At 36.5% G+C, this 18,137-nt stretch overlaps 1 protein-coding gene across 2 annotated transcripts in view; it reads right to left on the bottom strand.

Annotated features, from left to right (window-relative positions):
- Positions 1 to 13,173: 13,173 nt before the first annotated feature.
- ZNF831 (zinc finger protein 831) overlaps positions 13,174 to 18,137 on the bottom strand; it is an 87,864-nt gene continuing 82,900 nt past the window's right edge. For both annotated transcript variants that reach the window (XM_031951697.1, XM_012539668.2), the window contains exons 5-6: positions 16,095 to 16,210; positions 13,174 to 15,361 (exon numbers count right to left, since the gene is read on the bottom strand). In XM_031951697.1, coding sequence (XP_031807557.1) covers positions 14,519 to 15,361; positions 16,095 to 16,210 — 959 coding nt within the window. In that variant the 3' untranslated portion in view covers positions 13,174 to 14,518. The remainder of the gene's footprint in view (positions 15,362 to 16,094; positions 16,211 to 18,137) is intronic.

The raw sequence follows: 18,137 nt of genomic DNA, 5'->3' as shown, positions 1-18,137 counted from the left end.
TTGAAGTTACATGTGCAATCATCTTTTTTTTAATTGTACCATGTTATGGAAATTAGTGTTTTATTACATAAATTAAAAATAAAAAGTTTTTTAAAAAGAACCTTTGAAGATGAAATACATGGCAGTAGATATAAAGTAGTCCAGTTTTCTCAAACTGGCTAATTTCCACAGTAAAATCACATATATACTTAATGAAAAGACAACATTTTCCCCAGCTTTAAATCTAAGAACTTAAGTCATAAGAAACCACCTCAGTTTGGGGTATATTCTTCTAATCAGCTCCCAGGATAGAAAAACTCATCAAATTCTATTTTTTCCAACCCAGTTAGAGTGACTATTTCCTAGGTACTCCTCCACTTTTTTTTTAGAGAGAGTCCAAATCTAAAAATTGAAAGGGGAAAAGAAAGGACATAGCTTCTAGAATTTCACAAACTCTCACTTACCTTATTCTAGTATGGAATAAAACAGGGGGGAGCCTCTTCCCTCACAAAATCTAGGTAACTAAGTATTTGAAAAGATCCTGAAGCTTAAATGAGTTTTTCATTGTTTGCCCAACTGTTCAGCATCAGCGATGCAGCAAAAATCTCGAAAACAACGAACAGGAGATACAGACCACCTATTACTCTGTAATAGGGCTTTTGAGCAGTAATCTTCAAATCTTACAGTTGGCTGAATCATTACTAATCATCTTTTTGTAGTTCTTCAGTGTTTCAGTCATGTCCAACTTTCCATGATCTCACTTGGACTTTTTTGGCAAAGATACTGTAGTAGTTTCCCATTTCTTTTCTGGTTCATTTTACAAATGAGGAAACTGAGGCAAAGAGTGACTTGCTCAGGGTTGCATAACTTGTAAGTAGAGGAGGGTAGATTGAACTCAGGAATTTGAGTTTTCCTGACTGCAGACCCAGTATTCTATCCACTGTGCTACCTACTTGTCCATATCTCATCTTACAGCTTTAAAAATATCATGGAGATAAGTAGTGGTGATAAAGAACATTTATATAGTTAAATTACAACATGTAACTATCACCTTAGAATCCACACAACCCCCATTTTACAGATAAGGAAATTGAGATTGATAGAAGATAAGTAACTTGCTCAAGATGACAAACTAAATTTCTGAGATAGGACTTGAACTCAGGCTCCAACCTTGTGTTCTTTTACATCGTTCCATCTAGTTAAAGTCCTGAGAAGACCAAAACAGGTGGATAGTTATTTTTTGCATTTTTAGTTTACACCACTTAGGCTGTGTCTCATAAAGCTATTTCAACTTCTGGTGTCTTTTCATGGAAGAGAATATTGGACCAACAAACCATGGATACCTTAAAACAAATATAAGTTCTACAAATTCTGACCCTTCCCCTACCCTCTCTCTCTAGTACACATTTCCCAGAAACACTTCTTCTCAGGCTCCTGCAGGAATTTCTTGGGCAGTGATCACACACTTACAATCTGTAATGAAGCCATACTTGTGATACCCTGAGACACAGCTCAAGGGTCTTTTCCCTGGAGATGAAAAGGAGCATAGGAAGGCTCAGGGTCACAACTTGAACAAAATCCATGAACCTGAACTCTCCGCCCTCTAAAAGAACACCCAGGCAGTATTTCCACCTGCATTCACAGCTTGAACCAAATACTTTAAGCAAAGACCCTGAAAGAAATATCCCTTACAGTAAAGCCTAACAGATCCCCAGTGAGATATCTGGAGTTCTGATGTAATGATTTGAAACAAATGCAAATTTTTTTTAAAAGGCCACCAAAAAATGTTTTGAAAATTCCTGACTCTTGTTGTTTTTCTGTCATGTGATTGAGAACCAAAGAAAAATTAGAAAGTGAACATTTTTAGCCACATGTAGTACTTTTCCCCAAAGCATTTGTCTTTTAGTACAAATGTGACTTTTTTTCTATGTGCAAGAAGTTCATAAATTAATTTATTTTAGTTCATAACCACACTGTCTCATAATTTAAAATTTCAAGCATTTCGACTTTGGTAACATCTCTTTAATATTTAAAGGATATTAAAACATCCTTTTAATATCTTTCTTTTCTCTTGAGGCCCATGCCCAAATTTTTTATTTCATACCTCAAGTAAATATATGATGAAGAGGCATAGAAGCTAACTACGCAAATTGGGAAGGGGACAGAATCAAAAGGAATAACGTTCTATAAAACAAAGACACTGCAACCTTAATTGGAATGCTCAGGAATTAGGACACTATAATTTTGAATTGCTAGCTAAATAGTCTGTATATCATATTGGATAGAAAGTTGACCACAGAGTAAGGAAAAATTGGACTCAAGATTAGCTTCAGACACCTACTAGTTGTGTGACAATTCATTTAAATCTCTCACTGATCTCAGACATCACTCTAAGAACATTAATTGCACATAAAGGTTATGACCCACATTGACAGACAGTTTCCCTATTACACCAATAAATCACTAAAAAAAAAATCTGGTAAAAAAAAATTGAGTGAGCTGAGAAATCCACTGTTACTCCAACCATTCTAGTGGAAAATTTTTATAGGTTATATTAGTCCATGTTCTTTCTTAATAAGCTGCAATCATAGGAACTTCCTTCAGTATCTGGGCCACCTATTTGCCTTATCAAACCCCTTTATCATGCTAACCCCCTTATTGATTGCTTTTAGTTCTCCATTTTAGGGAGGGTCCTGAAACAGCCAATCTTCATTCCTCTCTGCTTTTAATTTTCTAGACTTTGATACCATTCCCTGACATTGGTACCAATCCTCATACTCCCTTTCAGCTCCTTTTAATGTGTTGGCTTTCTCCTTTAGAATATAAGTTCCTAGAACCAGGGGAATATTTTACAAAGTAACAGCAATATTGCAAGGATGATCATATAAAATATCAGCTACTTTGATCAAGAAAATGATCTGAGACAATTCTAAAAGACTCCATGAATGAAAAATGTTATCCACCTCGGGAGGGAATATACTATTTTTACTTTATTTTTTCTTATTTATTTATATATGTTTCTTTTGCAACATGACAATATGAAAATATGTTTTACATGACTTCATATATATAATTGATATCATATTGCTTGCCTACTCAAGGGATGGAAGAAAATTTAAAACTCAATTTTTTAAACAAAAACTAAACCTTACATGTACATGAGAAATATTTACAGAAACAAATACAAATATATTTTGTTCAGTTGTTACAGTCATGTCTGACTTTTTGTGTCCCCATTTGGGGTTTTCTTGGCAGAGATACTGGAGTGGTTTGCCATTTCCTTCTCCAGCTCTTTTTACAGATGAAGAAACTGAGGTGAACAAGTTTAAGTGATTTGCCCAGAGACACCCATTTAGTAAGTGTCTTAGAGTCCAGATTTGAACTCAGGAAAAGAAGTCTTTTTGATCCCCAGCCTAGTACTCTGTACATCATGGCACCAGCTAGCAGCTCTACACTGGGGCCAAGTAGAATAGCTCTTTTCTTATGTCTCTCTCTAGATTTGCCCTTTCTTATTTTTAATATTATCATAACTTGGCATCTTATGGAGCTCTTACATCATGATTCTCAACAAAAATTCATATTATGTGGAACCAAAGATGATGTAAGAGATAGGGTTTGTGGTATGTTGGCTCTAGGACATATATAACACATTAAGTTGTAGTTTTGAGTCACCTGACTTAAAGATTTTTATTATACACTATGTACTTAGTCCCATACTCAAGGCTGATCAATAAATTTTTAATATGAGTAGTAATAATAGTTAACATTTACAGAGTTTTAACTCCTTGCCTGGCACTGTGCTAATTGCTTTACAATTAATATCTCCTTTGGGCTTCACAACAACCTTGGGAGGTCTGGTCTGGTTATCATTCTTTGTTCTCTGAGAGGATCAAAGTAACGTCACTATGTTGGGGTCAAGGTACAGTGTGTCCATTTGTGGCTGATAAGACCTATGTGAGCTTGAGAAGACTCTATCACAGGCCAGGCACAAATAGCCCATGTGAACATTTGGAGTGGAGACATCTCTAAATTTGCACATCTCATGTTTCTTTTGAGCTACTGCAATTTTCTCTTGCCCACGGAGCACAGAGCCTTCTTTGATGGGGGCACACTGTATTGGGCAGTTCTGGGCCAGCATCTCCATATCTGACAATCACTTCCAGAGTTTTTCAGAGAGACCTTAAGAGTGTCCTTGTATCGTTTCTTCTGACCTCCATATGAGTGCCTGCTTTTAGGCAAACGCATATTTGCTATTCAAACATGGCCAGCCCAACAGAGTTGCACTCTTTGCAGTAGAGTTTGAATGTTTGGGAGCTCAGCTCCAGATAGGACTTCGATGTTGGAACCTAATCTTGCAGGTGATCTTCAGAATCTTCCAGTGACAATTCAGATGGAAGTGATCTTAAAAATTGGAAGTCTGTGATTTTATATCCCTGAAAGAGTTTGTTAGACAAACCTTTCAAAAAGAAAAGAATCAAGATTTTGGCAAATACATGACATCTTTAACAATCCAAAAAGTTAAAACTAAACACTGCCTATTGAGTTTATTGACCACTTTTAGATTCAAAAGGGCATTCCCCATAAACATGTCTACTCTTAGCTCAGCATGAAGTAATTCATTTGTTATGTTCACATGGATAGAGATGTTATTGAAGCTAATAAAAGGTTATGAGGGTCAAAAATAAATTTAAAAATTATTAATGTATTATCTCTCAAACTGCCTTCTTCTAGGGAAAATAAATAAATTATAATTATTCACCCTTAGAAAAGAATGCCCATCAATTGGGGAATGGCTGAATAAGTTATGGTATATGAAGATAATGAAATATTATTGTTCTATAAAAAATAATGAACAAGCTGATTTTAGGATCGGAAAGATTTACATGAGTTGATGCTAAGCTAAACAAACAGAACCAGAAATACATTGTACATAATAACAGCAAAAATGTTGATGATCAATTATGAAAAGCTTGGTTCTCAGTGCTTCAGTGATCAAAGCAATCCCAATAAACTTTGGACAGAAAATGCTATAAACATCCAGAAAAAGAACTGTGGAGATTGAATGCTGTGTTCACTTCTTCTTTTCTCCTATGGTTTTTCCCTCTTGCTCTGATTTTTCTCTCCCAACATTATTCATAAAGCAATGTGTACTAAAAATATTTTTTAAAAGAATTATGTACCTTGAAACAGACAAACAAAAAGGTGAAGAAGTGATGCATTAACAGAATGTAAGATAAGTTCTTCTTCCCAAAGAATAGAGGAAGAAATGAATTTATTTGCAATTCAATAACCTTATGATACTGATAAAGGTAAACTCTTCAACAGTGATAGCTTTAAATACTGAAGAGAGTTTGCAAAATTCTTAAATAAGTGAGATAAACCTTCTCTTTCTAAATAGAATGTGAGGTCCTTGAGAGCAGAGACTATTCTATTTTTTCTGTACTCCTAGTCCCTAGCACAATAATATACAATTGTAAGTACTAAGTAAATGTGATATATATATATATATATATATATATATATATATATATTACATTGAGTGACAGACCCGTACCTATCTCTGATGATTTGTGTTTTTTCCTGCAAGTTGGGAATGTGAAATTAAATGACTTATGTAGCCTGTCCTCCTTTATGTCATTTTCTATATCTATAATGCTTATTTATTGATTAATTGGTTGATTGATGCACTCTCTCTCATCTCCCATTGAATTTCCATCTGTTCTTTAAAATTAAGCTCAAATGATACCTCCTCAATGAAGCCTTCCCAGGTGCATCCCCATCAATATGCTCTCCCCCCATGATCTCAAAAAGCATTTTAGTTTGCAGCTTTCTAAAGAAATCAAATCCCAATGTTGATTAAGGACCCACAGTATACAAATCACTATGCTAGACTCTGGAGATACAAAGTCAATAAATATAAAAACTATTCAGAGAGCAGTTTGCATTGTATGAATGGAGTTCAGAAAAAAAAAATCTGGACTGAATATATCCGAAACTTATATAAAGCTGATGAGATATCTGAGAGAAAGGAAAAAGGAAGACCCAAAACAGATCTGTGAGGAACAACTATCCTAAGGGGACAAAATTTAAAAATGATCCAGCAATGAAGAAGGGAAAGTAACAATCACACAAATCAGAAGAGAATCAGGAAAAAGCAATATTGTAGAATCCAAAGGAAAGATGACCAAGAGATGATGGTCAACATTACTGAAAGCCACATAGAGGTCTAGGAGGATGAAAGCTGAGGAAAACCTGTCATATTGATCAGTTTAGATATTGGTAACTTTGGAGAGAGCAGTTGCAGTCCATTTGTTGAGTCAGAAGGCAGGTTGCTGAAAATGTTTGTGGCAGCCCTTTTTGTTGTGGCTAGAAACTGGAAATTGAATGGATGCCCATCAATTGGAGAATGGCTGAATAAATTGTGGTATATGAATGTTATGGAATATTATTGTTCTGTAAGAAATGACCAGCAGGATGATTTCAGAAAGGCCTGGAGAGACTTGCATGAACTGATGCTGAGAGAAATGTGCAGGACCAGGAGAACATTATACACTTCAACAACAAGGTTATGATGATCAATTCTGATGGATATGGCTCTCTTCAACAATGAGATGATTCAAACCAGTTCCAATGAAGAGAATCAGATACACCCTCAGAGAGAACTATGGGAAATGAGTGTCCATTCTTTCTGTTATTGTTTGCTTGCATTTTTGTTTTCCTTCTCAGGTTTTTTTACCTTCTTTCTAGATCTGCTTTTTCTTGAGCAGCAAAATAACTGTATAAATATGTATACATATATTGTATTTAACATATACTTTAACATATTTAACATGTACTGGACTACCTGCCATCTAGGGGAGGGGGTGGGGGGAAGGAGGGGAAAAGTTGGAACAGAAGGTTTTGCAAGGGTCAGTGTTGAAAAACTACCCATGCACATGTTTTATAAATAAAAAGCCATAATAAAAAAAGAAGGCAGGTTGCTGGGATTAAGATTTAAGTAAATAATAAAGAAAAGAAGGCAAAGGTGAGGTGAGCCAGGTGGTTTGGCAGTGAACATGAAAAGCTATGGAGGATGATAGCTTGAAGAGGATCGGAGTATTTACAGATTGTTGTTTTCTTGAAGATGGGGAAAATTGAATGTTTGCAGCTAGGATTCAGTAAGCATGAAGAAACTGAAAATAAGACAGAGGGAGTGCTCCAAGGAGTAAACTCTTGATAAAGATGGAAAGGGAGGATACTTAAGGATTAGGCAAGATCTGTGCTAGTCTTGACCAAAAAAAACCCAGAATATGAAACAAAGAAAGGGCCTTGAAGTATGGAATACAAGAGAAGAGAAGGTACACAATGAAATGTTTTTCCCAGCAAAGTAGGGGGTGAGTAGATCCGACAGACCTATAACAATTTATGAATGAAAATATTAAAAACTATACTTAACAGATGGAGTAAACCTCAGAGGGAAAAAAGCTTTGGATAGGAGTAAAAGAATAGTCTGAAAGTGACAGTGAAGAATAATAAGTATAGCAGCTCCTTTCCTCCTGACCCTCTGCAAAGCACCAGCTACTAGAAATGGCTAACAACTGAGTGTCTTCAGAATTTCAAGTAACAACAGAAAGTTTAAAAAATGTGAGACTAAGAGATTTGTAGGAGAAAAGGGAACCTATTAACAGCAGAACTGGGATTCCAGAAAACACTGTGGAACAAGATGACAGAGGAAGGCTATGTACCATAGAAGGATAAAGCTGAATTGAATGAAAGAACTGAAGAAATAGCAGGGGGAAAAGGATTTTCTCCTGAGAGAAGATATATGATGTCTAAATATAGAGATAAATTAGAGTAGCATGAAATGGTTGCCAGACCACAAGATTGGGGGTCAAGTCCTGACTTTCAGGACCCCGTGATATCCGAGCCCAGATCCAGGCACAACGATGGTGGTATCTCATTCTATCACTTGTCATTCCAAGCACTGACCTGAGAGATTCTGGGTAGAAACAGCAGAGAACTCTGTTCTAAAAGAAATCCTGAACACGTGAATGTGAAAGTAGATCTCATACCCTGAGGCTCAGCATCTATGATGAATCCATTCAGGAACTTAGACATGTGAGCCCTCACCAACCTTCCATTCTTTCAAGTACAAGTCAATGGATCTGTGATCTCCCGGATACAGGTGCTCCTATCCACACATTCTCATCTGGGGGCCTCTGGTCTAAGTCCTCCCATAAATCCTCCATGGAACATCCCCTTGACATTACATAGATGCAAGACAAGATGTAGCAAGACTCCACCAATCATCTCTCACTCTTACCATTTCAGGTCCACCACCATTTTGGTTCAGATATTTGTTTGATGATAGCTTTTATAACACTTCTCTGTATGGGATTTCTTCATCAATAATATGCTGCATCCTACTTAGACCCATCATTCATTTGTCCATTGTCCTTGGAAAACTTAAAAGTTTGATGCTTCAGAAAATGTGGTTTACCATAATGCTATGTGTTATATCTGTGGTTTTTGTTTTAACTCTAAACTATCAACTCTACAAGAGTAGAATAAAAGTCTTAGTTAAACAATTTTCTTTCCTGAGTTTATCATGGTGCCTTCTGAATCAGAGTGCACAGTAGATATTTACTAAAATGCTTCTGAAGGAATGAAAGCCTTAATTTATGCCACAATTTCTTGGCTCCTAGAGAGTATATGATCTCTGGATATCTCATTAGCCTTATTTCTGAATTCTCAGTTTTAGTCTGAAGACCATCAGAGAGGCAGAGGATTTTGTATGTAGGTTCAATTATGTCACCTTACTGAATAAATGAGCAGCCTGTCTCTGAGAGCACACAGATCTAACTGGGTTCTATTGCTTCTGATCTATTCATCAATTTCCCTTGTCTTTAAAAGAACCAATTCAATTCTCTTAACCATTATTTATAATATACTAAGAAGCCTATTAAGTGCCTGAATTGCTTCTTATAAATGCAGTTCATATAATTGGAAGATATTTCTTGTCTCATCCAGCAACAAGGCCTGGGTACATCATTCTAGATATTAAAGGAGTGCTTTTCTTCCTGGGTTAAAACTGAAAAAAACAAACAAACCAATTTACCTATTTATGAACTAAAATTGCAATAGGCTAATCCTGTGCTGATCAATTATAAATGATGCAGGATTTGCCTCTAGCGTGCAGCTGGAAGACAGCTAAGAACAAGAGGCAGCTGTCCCTGCTGGAAGCAAAGTTTCCAGATGTCTGGGAATGAGACCTTTGCATTTGTGGAGCAAAGCTCAACAGGCTATAAATAAGGAGGAGACTTGAGACCTGCTCTCTGAGCCGCTGGTGGTGCTGCCCAGTTCATTTGCTTGAAATCTAGAAGGATGGAAGTCCTTTCAAAGCAAAACTGATGGAAATAGTTTGTGACTCAACATGAAACTCTGAGTATGGTTTTCTGGGAGATCCAATTACATTCACTTTTTTTTTTTAAATCCCACATCATTCCCTTGGGTTTGGTAGATGTGCAGAGGTGGTGGCCCAGCATGGAATGTTAGTTAACAAAGAACTAAGTTTGACTGAAGGAACTGATCACCCCACACTATTCCCCTCCCTTGCCAAACACCCCATAACCTTCCCTTCCCCCATAACCATCCTATATTCTTGGAAACTAAGGAAATTCCACTGCTTAACAGGAGGTGGAGCTGATTTCCCCAGAAATGTTTTGCATTAAGGAAGAAACAAAGGATGAATTTCCTTAGATTATTATTGGGAGAAAGTTTGATTAGTTGGAAGAAAGACTATTGATGCCTTTCAGCAATTAACAACTAAATTTGGTTTTCCTCAGTTTTTTCATCCCTGTTCACTTCAAAAGAGATTTTTTAAAGGCAGGAAGATGAACTAATAAGATTGTGGGCATGTAAATTAAATTTACTCTTAACCCTCCTCCCCCCAAAAAGCAAAGGAATTCTGCCTTCAAGAAAACCTTTTAAATTAAAAATGCTTTGCATCACTCCCAAATCATATGAATATTGTCAAATAAACATTAACCACAATGGATAAAGACTGTATTTTTCTATTGTCGACAGTGCCCTCATGTGGTTTCCAAGATCAGCTACACTTAGTAATGTAAAACTTAGGTTTAAATTGAAAGGCATGAAGATGTTGGGCTGTGTGTGAGTGCATGCTTACTAACCACAAAGAATTCTTGACAATAATTCTTAGGCACTGAAACCTTATCACACAATTTCATTTTAATCTCCAATTTTATTTTATAAAAACAAAATAATTTAATAATATAAAGAAGAATAAATTCCAACAATCTGCAAAAAAGTCAGTAGCTTCCCTGATTCTGAACAATCAACAGACTGTAGTTGAGTTCTGTACCTGCATATTTAACAAGTCTCCTTGTTCTCCTTGAGGTTGCAGGTGGCCGTCTTCCCCTACCCCCAAACCTACTTGTACTCCTAAGGGTGCAACAATGTGTTCAAATTTTCCAATACCCAATAGGGCCAGATATCTGGCCTTATAAATCAATACAAAACTGGTCTGTAACATAGTAAATAGAACTTAAAAAGTTGCCTGAGACTCACAAGAGTGAAAGGACTTGTCACACAGGTAAAATCTGAACCCAGTTGGTCACTTCAGACCCAGTGCAATACATACTATTCAATGCTGTTCCTAATAACTGCATTTTACACAATTCACAAATACTGCTGAAATAGGGGCAGAAATCTCTAAGACATGACTCCATGCTTCATGAGTTCTGACAGTGATGAGAAATAGGTCTGTGTTCAAGGTAGGGAATTTTTCAGAAAATTCTTTATAGCATCTCACTAAAACCTATGGCAGAAAACAACTGTACGTAATAAAGATGGGTGACATATGTGCTGCAGGAATACTTTAGGTTTAAACTAACCATTTCCTGTTCTGCCACACTCAATTTTGCCAGAAGTAGATAATAATGCCACAATTTCTCTCCCTACAAACATCTGCTGCGTTAGGAGAATCTCATGCAAAGTGCAAGATGAAAAAAAAATAGTAATAAATCATGGATTCATTCTAAGTAGTTGATGGGAATGCAAATAATCGCCTTTTGGAAACAGATCTCAAATAAGGCTTGTCTATTTAGTGCCCAAGACTCCTTCCAAGGAGCAGGCTGGGCAGAGGGAGGTAAAATAACTTGCACAATCACATCAACAGTTTCAGTATCACTGATTATATACTTCAGGAATCTGAAAAGTTATAACAAAATAAAAAGCTGCTCTCCATTTCATTCAGGATCCAGATGGGCTAAATTACTTCCCTATAGCCACAATGAAAGTCATTAATAATTTTGAGTTTTTTACTCAAGGTTCTGGGCAGTCTGTTTTCCCCTACTTTATCTTCTCTATCTAAGGATTATTTCTACAGATGGATCTTTGATTTATAGATCTTCTACTGAATCTATCCTTCCATGACTTTTTTAGGGAGTGAGGAATAAGCCTGAGTTCTAGAAGCATTTGCCAGAAAAGTGCAAGCTCTGGCAAATAGCTCCCTTCAAGATGGAAAAGGTTTTGGATGGGGGTTCAGTCTCAGACTGACTAAACCCAAGTGCTCTTCATCAAAAGGTTGGCCAACAGGTGATGATTTATATATTTATTTTTGGCCATAATCACCCATGTCAGTCAAATATATCTGAAAAAAAAAAACTTTTTTAATGACCAAAAGCTGAGGCTGTAGCTCAGGTCCTGCCATTAAAATATAAAATATATCAAGCAATACAAATACAGGTACATTCCACTTTAAGCAAACTGAGATATGAAAATCAAGATTTACAAAACCAGGAAAGCCCAGATTTTAAAAATTAGAGTGGTTATTCGTTTTTACAAAAGAATGCTTTACAAAAAGGAATTCACCATAAAATTTAAATAACAAGCCCTTCTCTATATACCCCCCATATACAATATTTTAAATAACTGGATTTACAAAAAAAAATCAGTTTAAACATAGCTTTTTAGAAATACATTGTGCACAGTGAGGTACACTTGCAAGAATGTTTTTAATACCTGTGTAAATTTTTGCAGAGCCCTTTCCTCTCCCTCTCCAAACAGAGAAAACAAGTTTTTTTTAAATGTAACCTGAATTCTCAATTACTGGAACACATTATTCATACTTGTTCTTGAGGAATGAGCCAAGAGACTATTAGCAAAATTGGCTAATGGAACAATTACTTTTTTACCTCAGTCCTGAAGTCATTACCATTTGGTGACATAATATTTGCATTTCTGACCCAGTTATCTAGCTGAGTCTCAGCAGAAGCCCAGGGAGAATGGGCACAACAAAGAATTCTGTGATTCTCTTCCTATGGCAATGTTTTCAGGACAGTCTTTTTTTTTTTGCTGGGGTAATTCAGACTTTTGTGTTGAATGAGTCATCAAAGCTGTCCACATTCTGGCATTTCTCAACACCATTCAATTCATGTTTGGAAAAGAGTCAATTTTTAATTGTTCATGCTGATGGAGGAAAGATTACAGCAGATCGATCAACAAGTATTTGTTAAGGACTTACTATATGCCAGGCACTATGCCAAGGCTGAGGACACAAACAAAAAAATATAATGGTCCCTGCCCTCAAGAAGCTTATATTTTAAAAGTGGAAGACAATGTATATAATTCAGAACATAAGAGATAAATACAGAGTAAATGGAAAATAACTTTAAAGAGTTAACAATAGCAGCTATGGGGAGACTACAAAAAAGCCCTCCTGAACAACCAGGTGGTGCTTGACCAGATATTCAAGGATCATATTTAGTTTTGAGATGGTGAGTGATTAAAAAATTTATGAAATTACAGGAAGGAAAATTCCACAGAACAGAAAGGCATTGGGAGGAGGGGCAATATGTAGTAAGGGAGGCAGTTTTAAAGCATCCAAGTATAAATAGTTCCAGGTTATGGGACCACAGATCTAGGGCTGAAAGGGACCTTTAAGGTTGTTTAGTCCAACCTCCTAATTTTACAGATGAGGAAACTGAAGATCAGAGAAGTTGCCAATTAATGACTTGTCCAAGGTCATATGAATGATCTCCCAAATATTTTTCTGAGTTAATACTGAAGTTAAGTATGCCTTCTCTAGTACACAGTAACCGATTACATAATAATGTGAACAACAGAGAAAGGTGACATAAGTAATTCTGGAAGGAGATAATTCAAATGAAGGTCACTGGAATTTGACTATACATAGACAAGAGCTAGGATCCATTACAACATTACCATCAGATGCATGAGATATTTATTATTTTCATCTTTCCTCTGATGCATAAGCTAGCATATGAGCATTATTACAAGAAAATAAACCCAAAAGATCCCTACAATATAAATTTCAAAAGAGTACAAAATCGTACCAAAGGCAAGTATAAAATTATAACAGCTGTGCAAACCTCTTCAAACTTTTCTATCCCATTTAAACTAGATAAACTAAGAATATAGTAAATCTATATTCAGGCATGTGCCTGTTATTTTATTGTCTGAGTCATGTTATGGCTAAGAAGGTTAAATTTTTTTTAATCTGTTTCTGGTCTGATTTTTATAATATACAGAGATTTACTTCATAATTACCTTTTAAATGTCAGTGCTCTCAAAGAATTACTGCAAAATCAAGGATTTTTAAAGTTCTCAACAGAAAAGATACCAGCCACAAAAGCAGAGCATGGTTGTATTATATGATCATAAATGAGCATTGGTCATTTATGCAACATTTTAAAATGATCATTATTTCAAAATGTCATATATGTTTGGAATATCTTTCAATTTCCACTAAAGAGTAGATAATCAAACTTCAGGGGTTTGTGTAAATCAGAATTCAATTATCCAGAATTGGGGGACTGTGTTGTAAAGAAACAGAGCTTGATTTGGAGTCAAAAGACCTGGGTTTGAATGACCACTCTGCCACCTAGTATGTAATCCTAGATGAGTCATTTAACGTTTCTAGGCCCCAGTTTTCTCATTCATAAAATGAAAAGGTTCAGATATGATCTCTCAGGTCCCTTTATAGGTCTAAATCCATGATACCCATTTGACATGACTCAATTATCCAAAAACCCTAAACCTAATTTCTAAACACATTGACCCTAGGGGTAGTGTACTTGATCTTCCTCATCTTTAACATGACCCTCACTGGCTGAGGAAAATGGTCCCCCAACATTTTATAGACTTTGATACTTGTAAACAGTCAAGGTGCCCCTTCTAGGGAGCAAAGGATTGAGAAAACTCAAAAGAGAAAGGAAAGAGGGGATATAAAGAAACTCTTAATGTAGAAGGGAGGTAACATACAGAGAATATTTACAGATTCTGTTCAGAAACAATTTCATGATTACCTTTAGAGAACTAAATGTCTACACTAGTTTCATCTAGAGCCATACAGTAGAAGGTAGTAAGCCTCTAGCATCCAAGATTTTCTTTTTCGAATCTTAAGATACACTAGGAGAAAAATTCGGTTTTCCTAACAGCTCAGTGGCGTTTATGTCTGTCAGTATTTCTATTCCCTGCATTCTTTTATAAAATCGCCGGGTCTGTTTTCTAGTCTCTACAATTCTATAACTAAGCGGTCTTCATCATCACTACTGGTGTCACTGTATTCCACTCGAGTTTGCTTCCTCATCCCTTCTAGGCTCCTCTTCTTGAGAGTTTTAGAAGCTACTGCAGAGAGATCTGAGGACTCTCCAGGACCAGCAGCAACGATGTTCTCTTTAACTGTGACCATTCCAGTTTCTTGGTTTTTCCTACCATCCCTTCCACCTGTGCAGGTTCCCTGCTTTTCCCCACAGCTGTAATAGCTACTGGTAGAAAAGAATGTCTGGGGTCTCACTGCCACCTGATGTAAACTACTTGTACTAAGTCCTGAAACTGGTGCTTCCAGTGGAGTTTTTCCAGTCGTGCCCATCGAGGCTGAGCCTGGCGCTCTCGATGCAGGTGAGGGTTTCTCTGATAAAGGCGAACAACACTTACCTACTACCCCAGGTTCTCTGTTTGGGATGTTTTGTGACAGAGGCTCTGATGTAGCTGAACCTTGAGCCTGAGACTCATCGCTGTGAATTCTCAGGGCTTTGTGGTTTGGGTTGGGCCTTAAAGAAATAGAAATGGCAGACCCAGATGTGACAGCATCAGGATGATGAATTATTCCCCTGGCATCCAAATAAGAGGGGCCCAAAGGATCTAAGTAACTTTTTGAAGCTGAGTCTGTTGAAATGTGTTTCGATGCGTGTTGGGAAGAACTCAACAGCAATCCAGTGTGGAGGCCACTATCATATGCAAAAGACTCAGTCTTGGCTGTGGCCAAACCACGATGTGTTTGCAGAGGTAATTCTGAAGTGGTGGTAGTGTTCTGAACAGAGGGATCACCATGCTCACTAGCAGATGGAGGCAGATCCTGAAAGAATGAAGAAAAATAGAAATATTTAAAATGTCTACTGGTGCAGGAAGTTCTAGTCCAAAACAACATAATTCTAATAAAATAGTAATGATTTCTACAACACTGAACCCATCCAGAAAGCACTACATGATTAATAATTAATCAAGATATTATTAATAACAATAATAACTAACACTTATGGTATTTTAATGTCTGCAAAGCACTAAGCCGACTAATTAATGTACTAAAGGAAGTTGTTGATGTAATTTTATAATTTCTAGCTCTATCATAAATTAAAATATTCAAATATCCAATAAGCTCTCTCCTTCCAGTTTTGAAGTTACCTCTTTTCATAGCACTAAGGCACCATTGATGACTCATTTTGCTGTAGACTTGTTTTTATCAATATCAAATGTTTTTAAAGGGTCCTCTGAGTTCACTGATAGTCCTCCAAGCAATTTATGAGTTGATATCTTGTAACATTTATTTTTGTAATGTGATCATCAATAATGGCCTTGGAATATTAAACTATTTGTTCTCATCAAAAGCTGCCCCATTTTTCTCACTAATTTTGATGAAATCTTATGGCATAAAACAAAAGTAAATGGAATAAGTAGTCTGCAGAGTGCCACCTTATGCCAAAAAGGTTTCAGAACCACTGATGTATGGCAACCATTGGGCAAACTCTCACTCTGAACCACTTTACTCCCATGTGAAGTTTGCCTGTTTCTTGAAAACTCCCTGAACTTACACTGTGAGAAAAGTTTCCTGAGTTATTTTTACTGTTATCTTCACTCTTCAGGTCATCCTCACAGGAAAGTGACAGTTCTGAGATTGTGCCAGATGACTTCCCTTGTAAATCTGGACCTGAAAAAGAACAGATTTATACAGACATCTAACAAATTATATAGTAATTTCTTAGATGATTTATTCTTTAATGAAGTTATATCATCTTATTATTTTGTACAATATCAACTCATACTAAGTCAGTTCTAGATTATCTCCTCCAAAAAAGTTTGAAATAATCACAGAATAATTTTATTTAGTTTTAAAGTAAATAAGATTGTTAAAGTAGTGATGTTGTTCCCCAATATATTTATTTTCCTAATTATCTTTTCAATGTCCTGAGATAATCTTTTGAGATTATCTTTCCCTATAGAGTATGGATAAGACCATTAACATTTTTTTAAGAGAACTGCAGCTTCTCATTGGGTAACCAGGGCTTCCCTAAAGTGATTGGTTATTTGGGATTCTAGAGAGAAAGGACTCTCATCAGAGGAGCCTACACTCTGTTAACCTGTTTTTTCCCCCATTTCTTTATGAACAGAACAAAGTGCAGCACAGCAATATTTTTGGGTAAGTGGGAGCAAGCCTAAGCATACTCAGAATCTCATTTCCCTAGGAAATGTTAATTGCTGTCATGGAGAAAAACAAAGGAAGCAACATGGGCTTGCCTATTACCACAGAAGAAAGTGCTTGACAGTAGACTACTCCAGATGAAGAGATGGCCACAGTTAGGGGCACAGAATTTCTGAAGAAGCCCAAGGAAGATGCTTGATTGTTGGGCTGGAAGGGGGATCCATGGACAATGTTCCCAAACCCTGATCTCCAATGTAGAGAAGGGAAATTTCTAGACAGCAAGATCCTAAAATCTAGCAAAGAAGGGAAATCTCTTGGGCAACATTAGCTTTGGTGGTTGTCTCAAGAGTAGTTCCAAATTTGAATCCCAAAATTGAATCCCAAATTAGATATGAATCTGATTCTGACATGTGAGTTCATGGATCGTACCTTCAATAAAGAAAAAAAAGTTTCCTAATCAGTGAGCCTCTTGAAAAACAAATGGAATTGCCTCATGGCACAGGAGTAGTGATGGTTAAAGCCACAACAAAGAGAAGGAAGAGATCTGGACTTTGTCATATCTGTTTTGCAGATAGCAATGGTTCAATGGTGTTGTATATCTAATGATTTTAATTCAAGGCTCCCTTCTATAGAGAATTCAAACCACAAGGGATACTACAAATCTTAGGGAAAAATGATAGTGATCCCTTGGCAAAAACTGAGGTTTAATTGAAAAGTCTGGAAATTATCCTTGTGGTAACTCGAGTTCATTTCCATCCAAGAACTACTATGCGGGCCTTTTATTTTATGGACCTGCTTATGGCCTTCTATGTATTGTTTATGATTGCTGTATTTTGTGTGGAATGAAAAAGCTCCTCTAGTCATATTTCATTTGTTATACTGAATGCTTATGTGGAGTCTTAGGATATAGTTACTCACATTTGTGAAAATCTAGACATGAGTACATTTGAAGATATTCCTGTAGTAAACTCTTTGGATTGGAGTAGAAAAGACAAATAAGGAAATAATTCTCTTGGATCAGCTCTCAAAAGCAAAGGTTAAAGGGTCCTAGGCCATAGATTGCATCTAAATCAATGTCATTTCCTGACTCCTTATTCACTGGGGCAGAGGACAAACTCAAAAGTGTGCAAAGGAGCGCATGGGATTAAAACATCACTGTATATTATTGGGGAGAGGCATTACTAGGCTGCTGGTTTTTTTTTTTTTTTTTGAGGAAAGATCTAGGGATTTTGGAGGACTACAAGTTTAATATGTGTCAACATGATGTGGCAACCAAAAAAGGTAATGTAATTTTGGAGTACATCAGAAAGACAGCTTCCAGAAACAGGGAAGTGACAGTCCTGGTACTCTCTGCCCTTGTAAGACCTCATAAAGTACTGATGTATTCTGATCTGGGTTCCAGTTAAAGGAACTGAGCATATTCAGGAAGGAAAGA

Source organism: Sarcophilus harrisii, chromosome 2 (genome assembly GCF_902635505.1).
Source record: "Sarcophilus harrisii chromosome 2, mSarHar1.11, whole genome shotgun sequence".
In the NCBI taxonomy this organism is placed as follows: Eukaryota; Metazoa; Chordata; class Mammalia; order Dasyuromorphia; family Dasyuridae; genus Sarcophilus; species Sarcophilus harrisii.
Note: the sequence above shows the minus strand (reverse complement) of the source record. Positions and strands in the feature narration are given on the sequence as shown.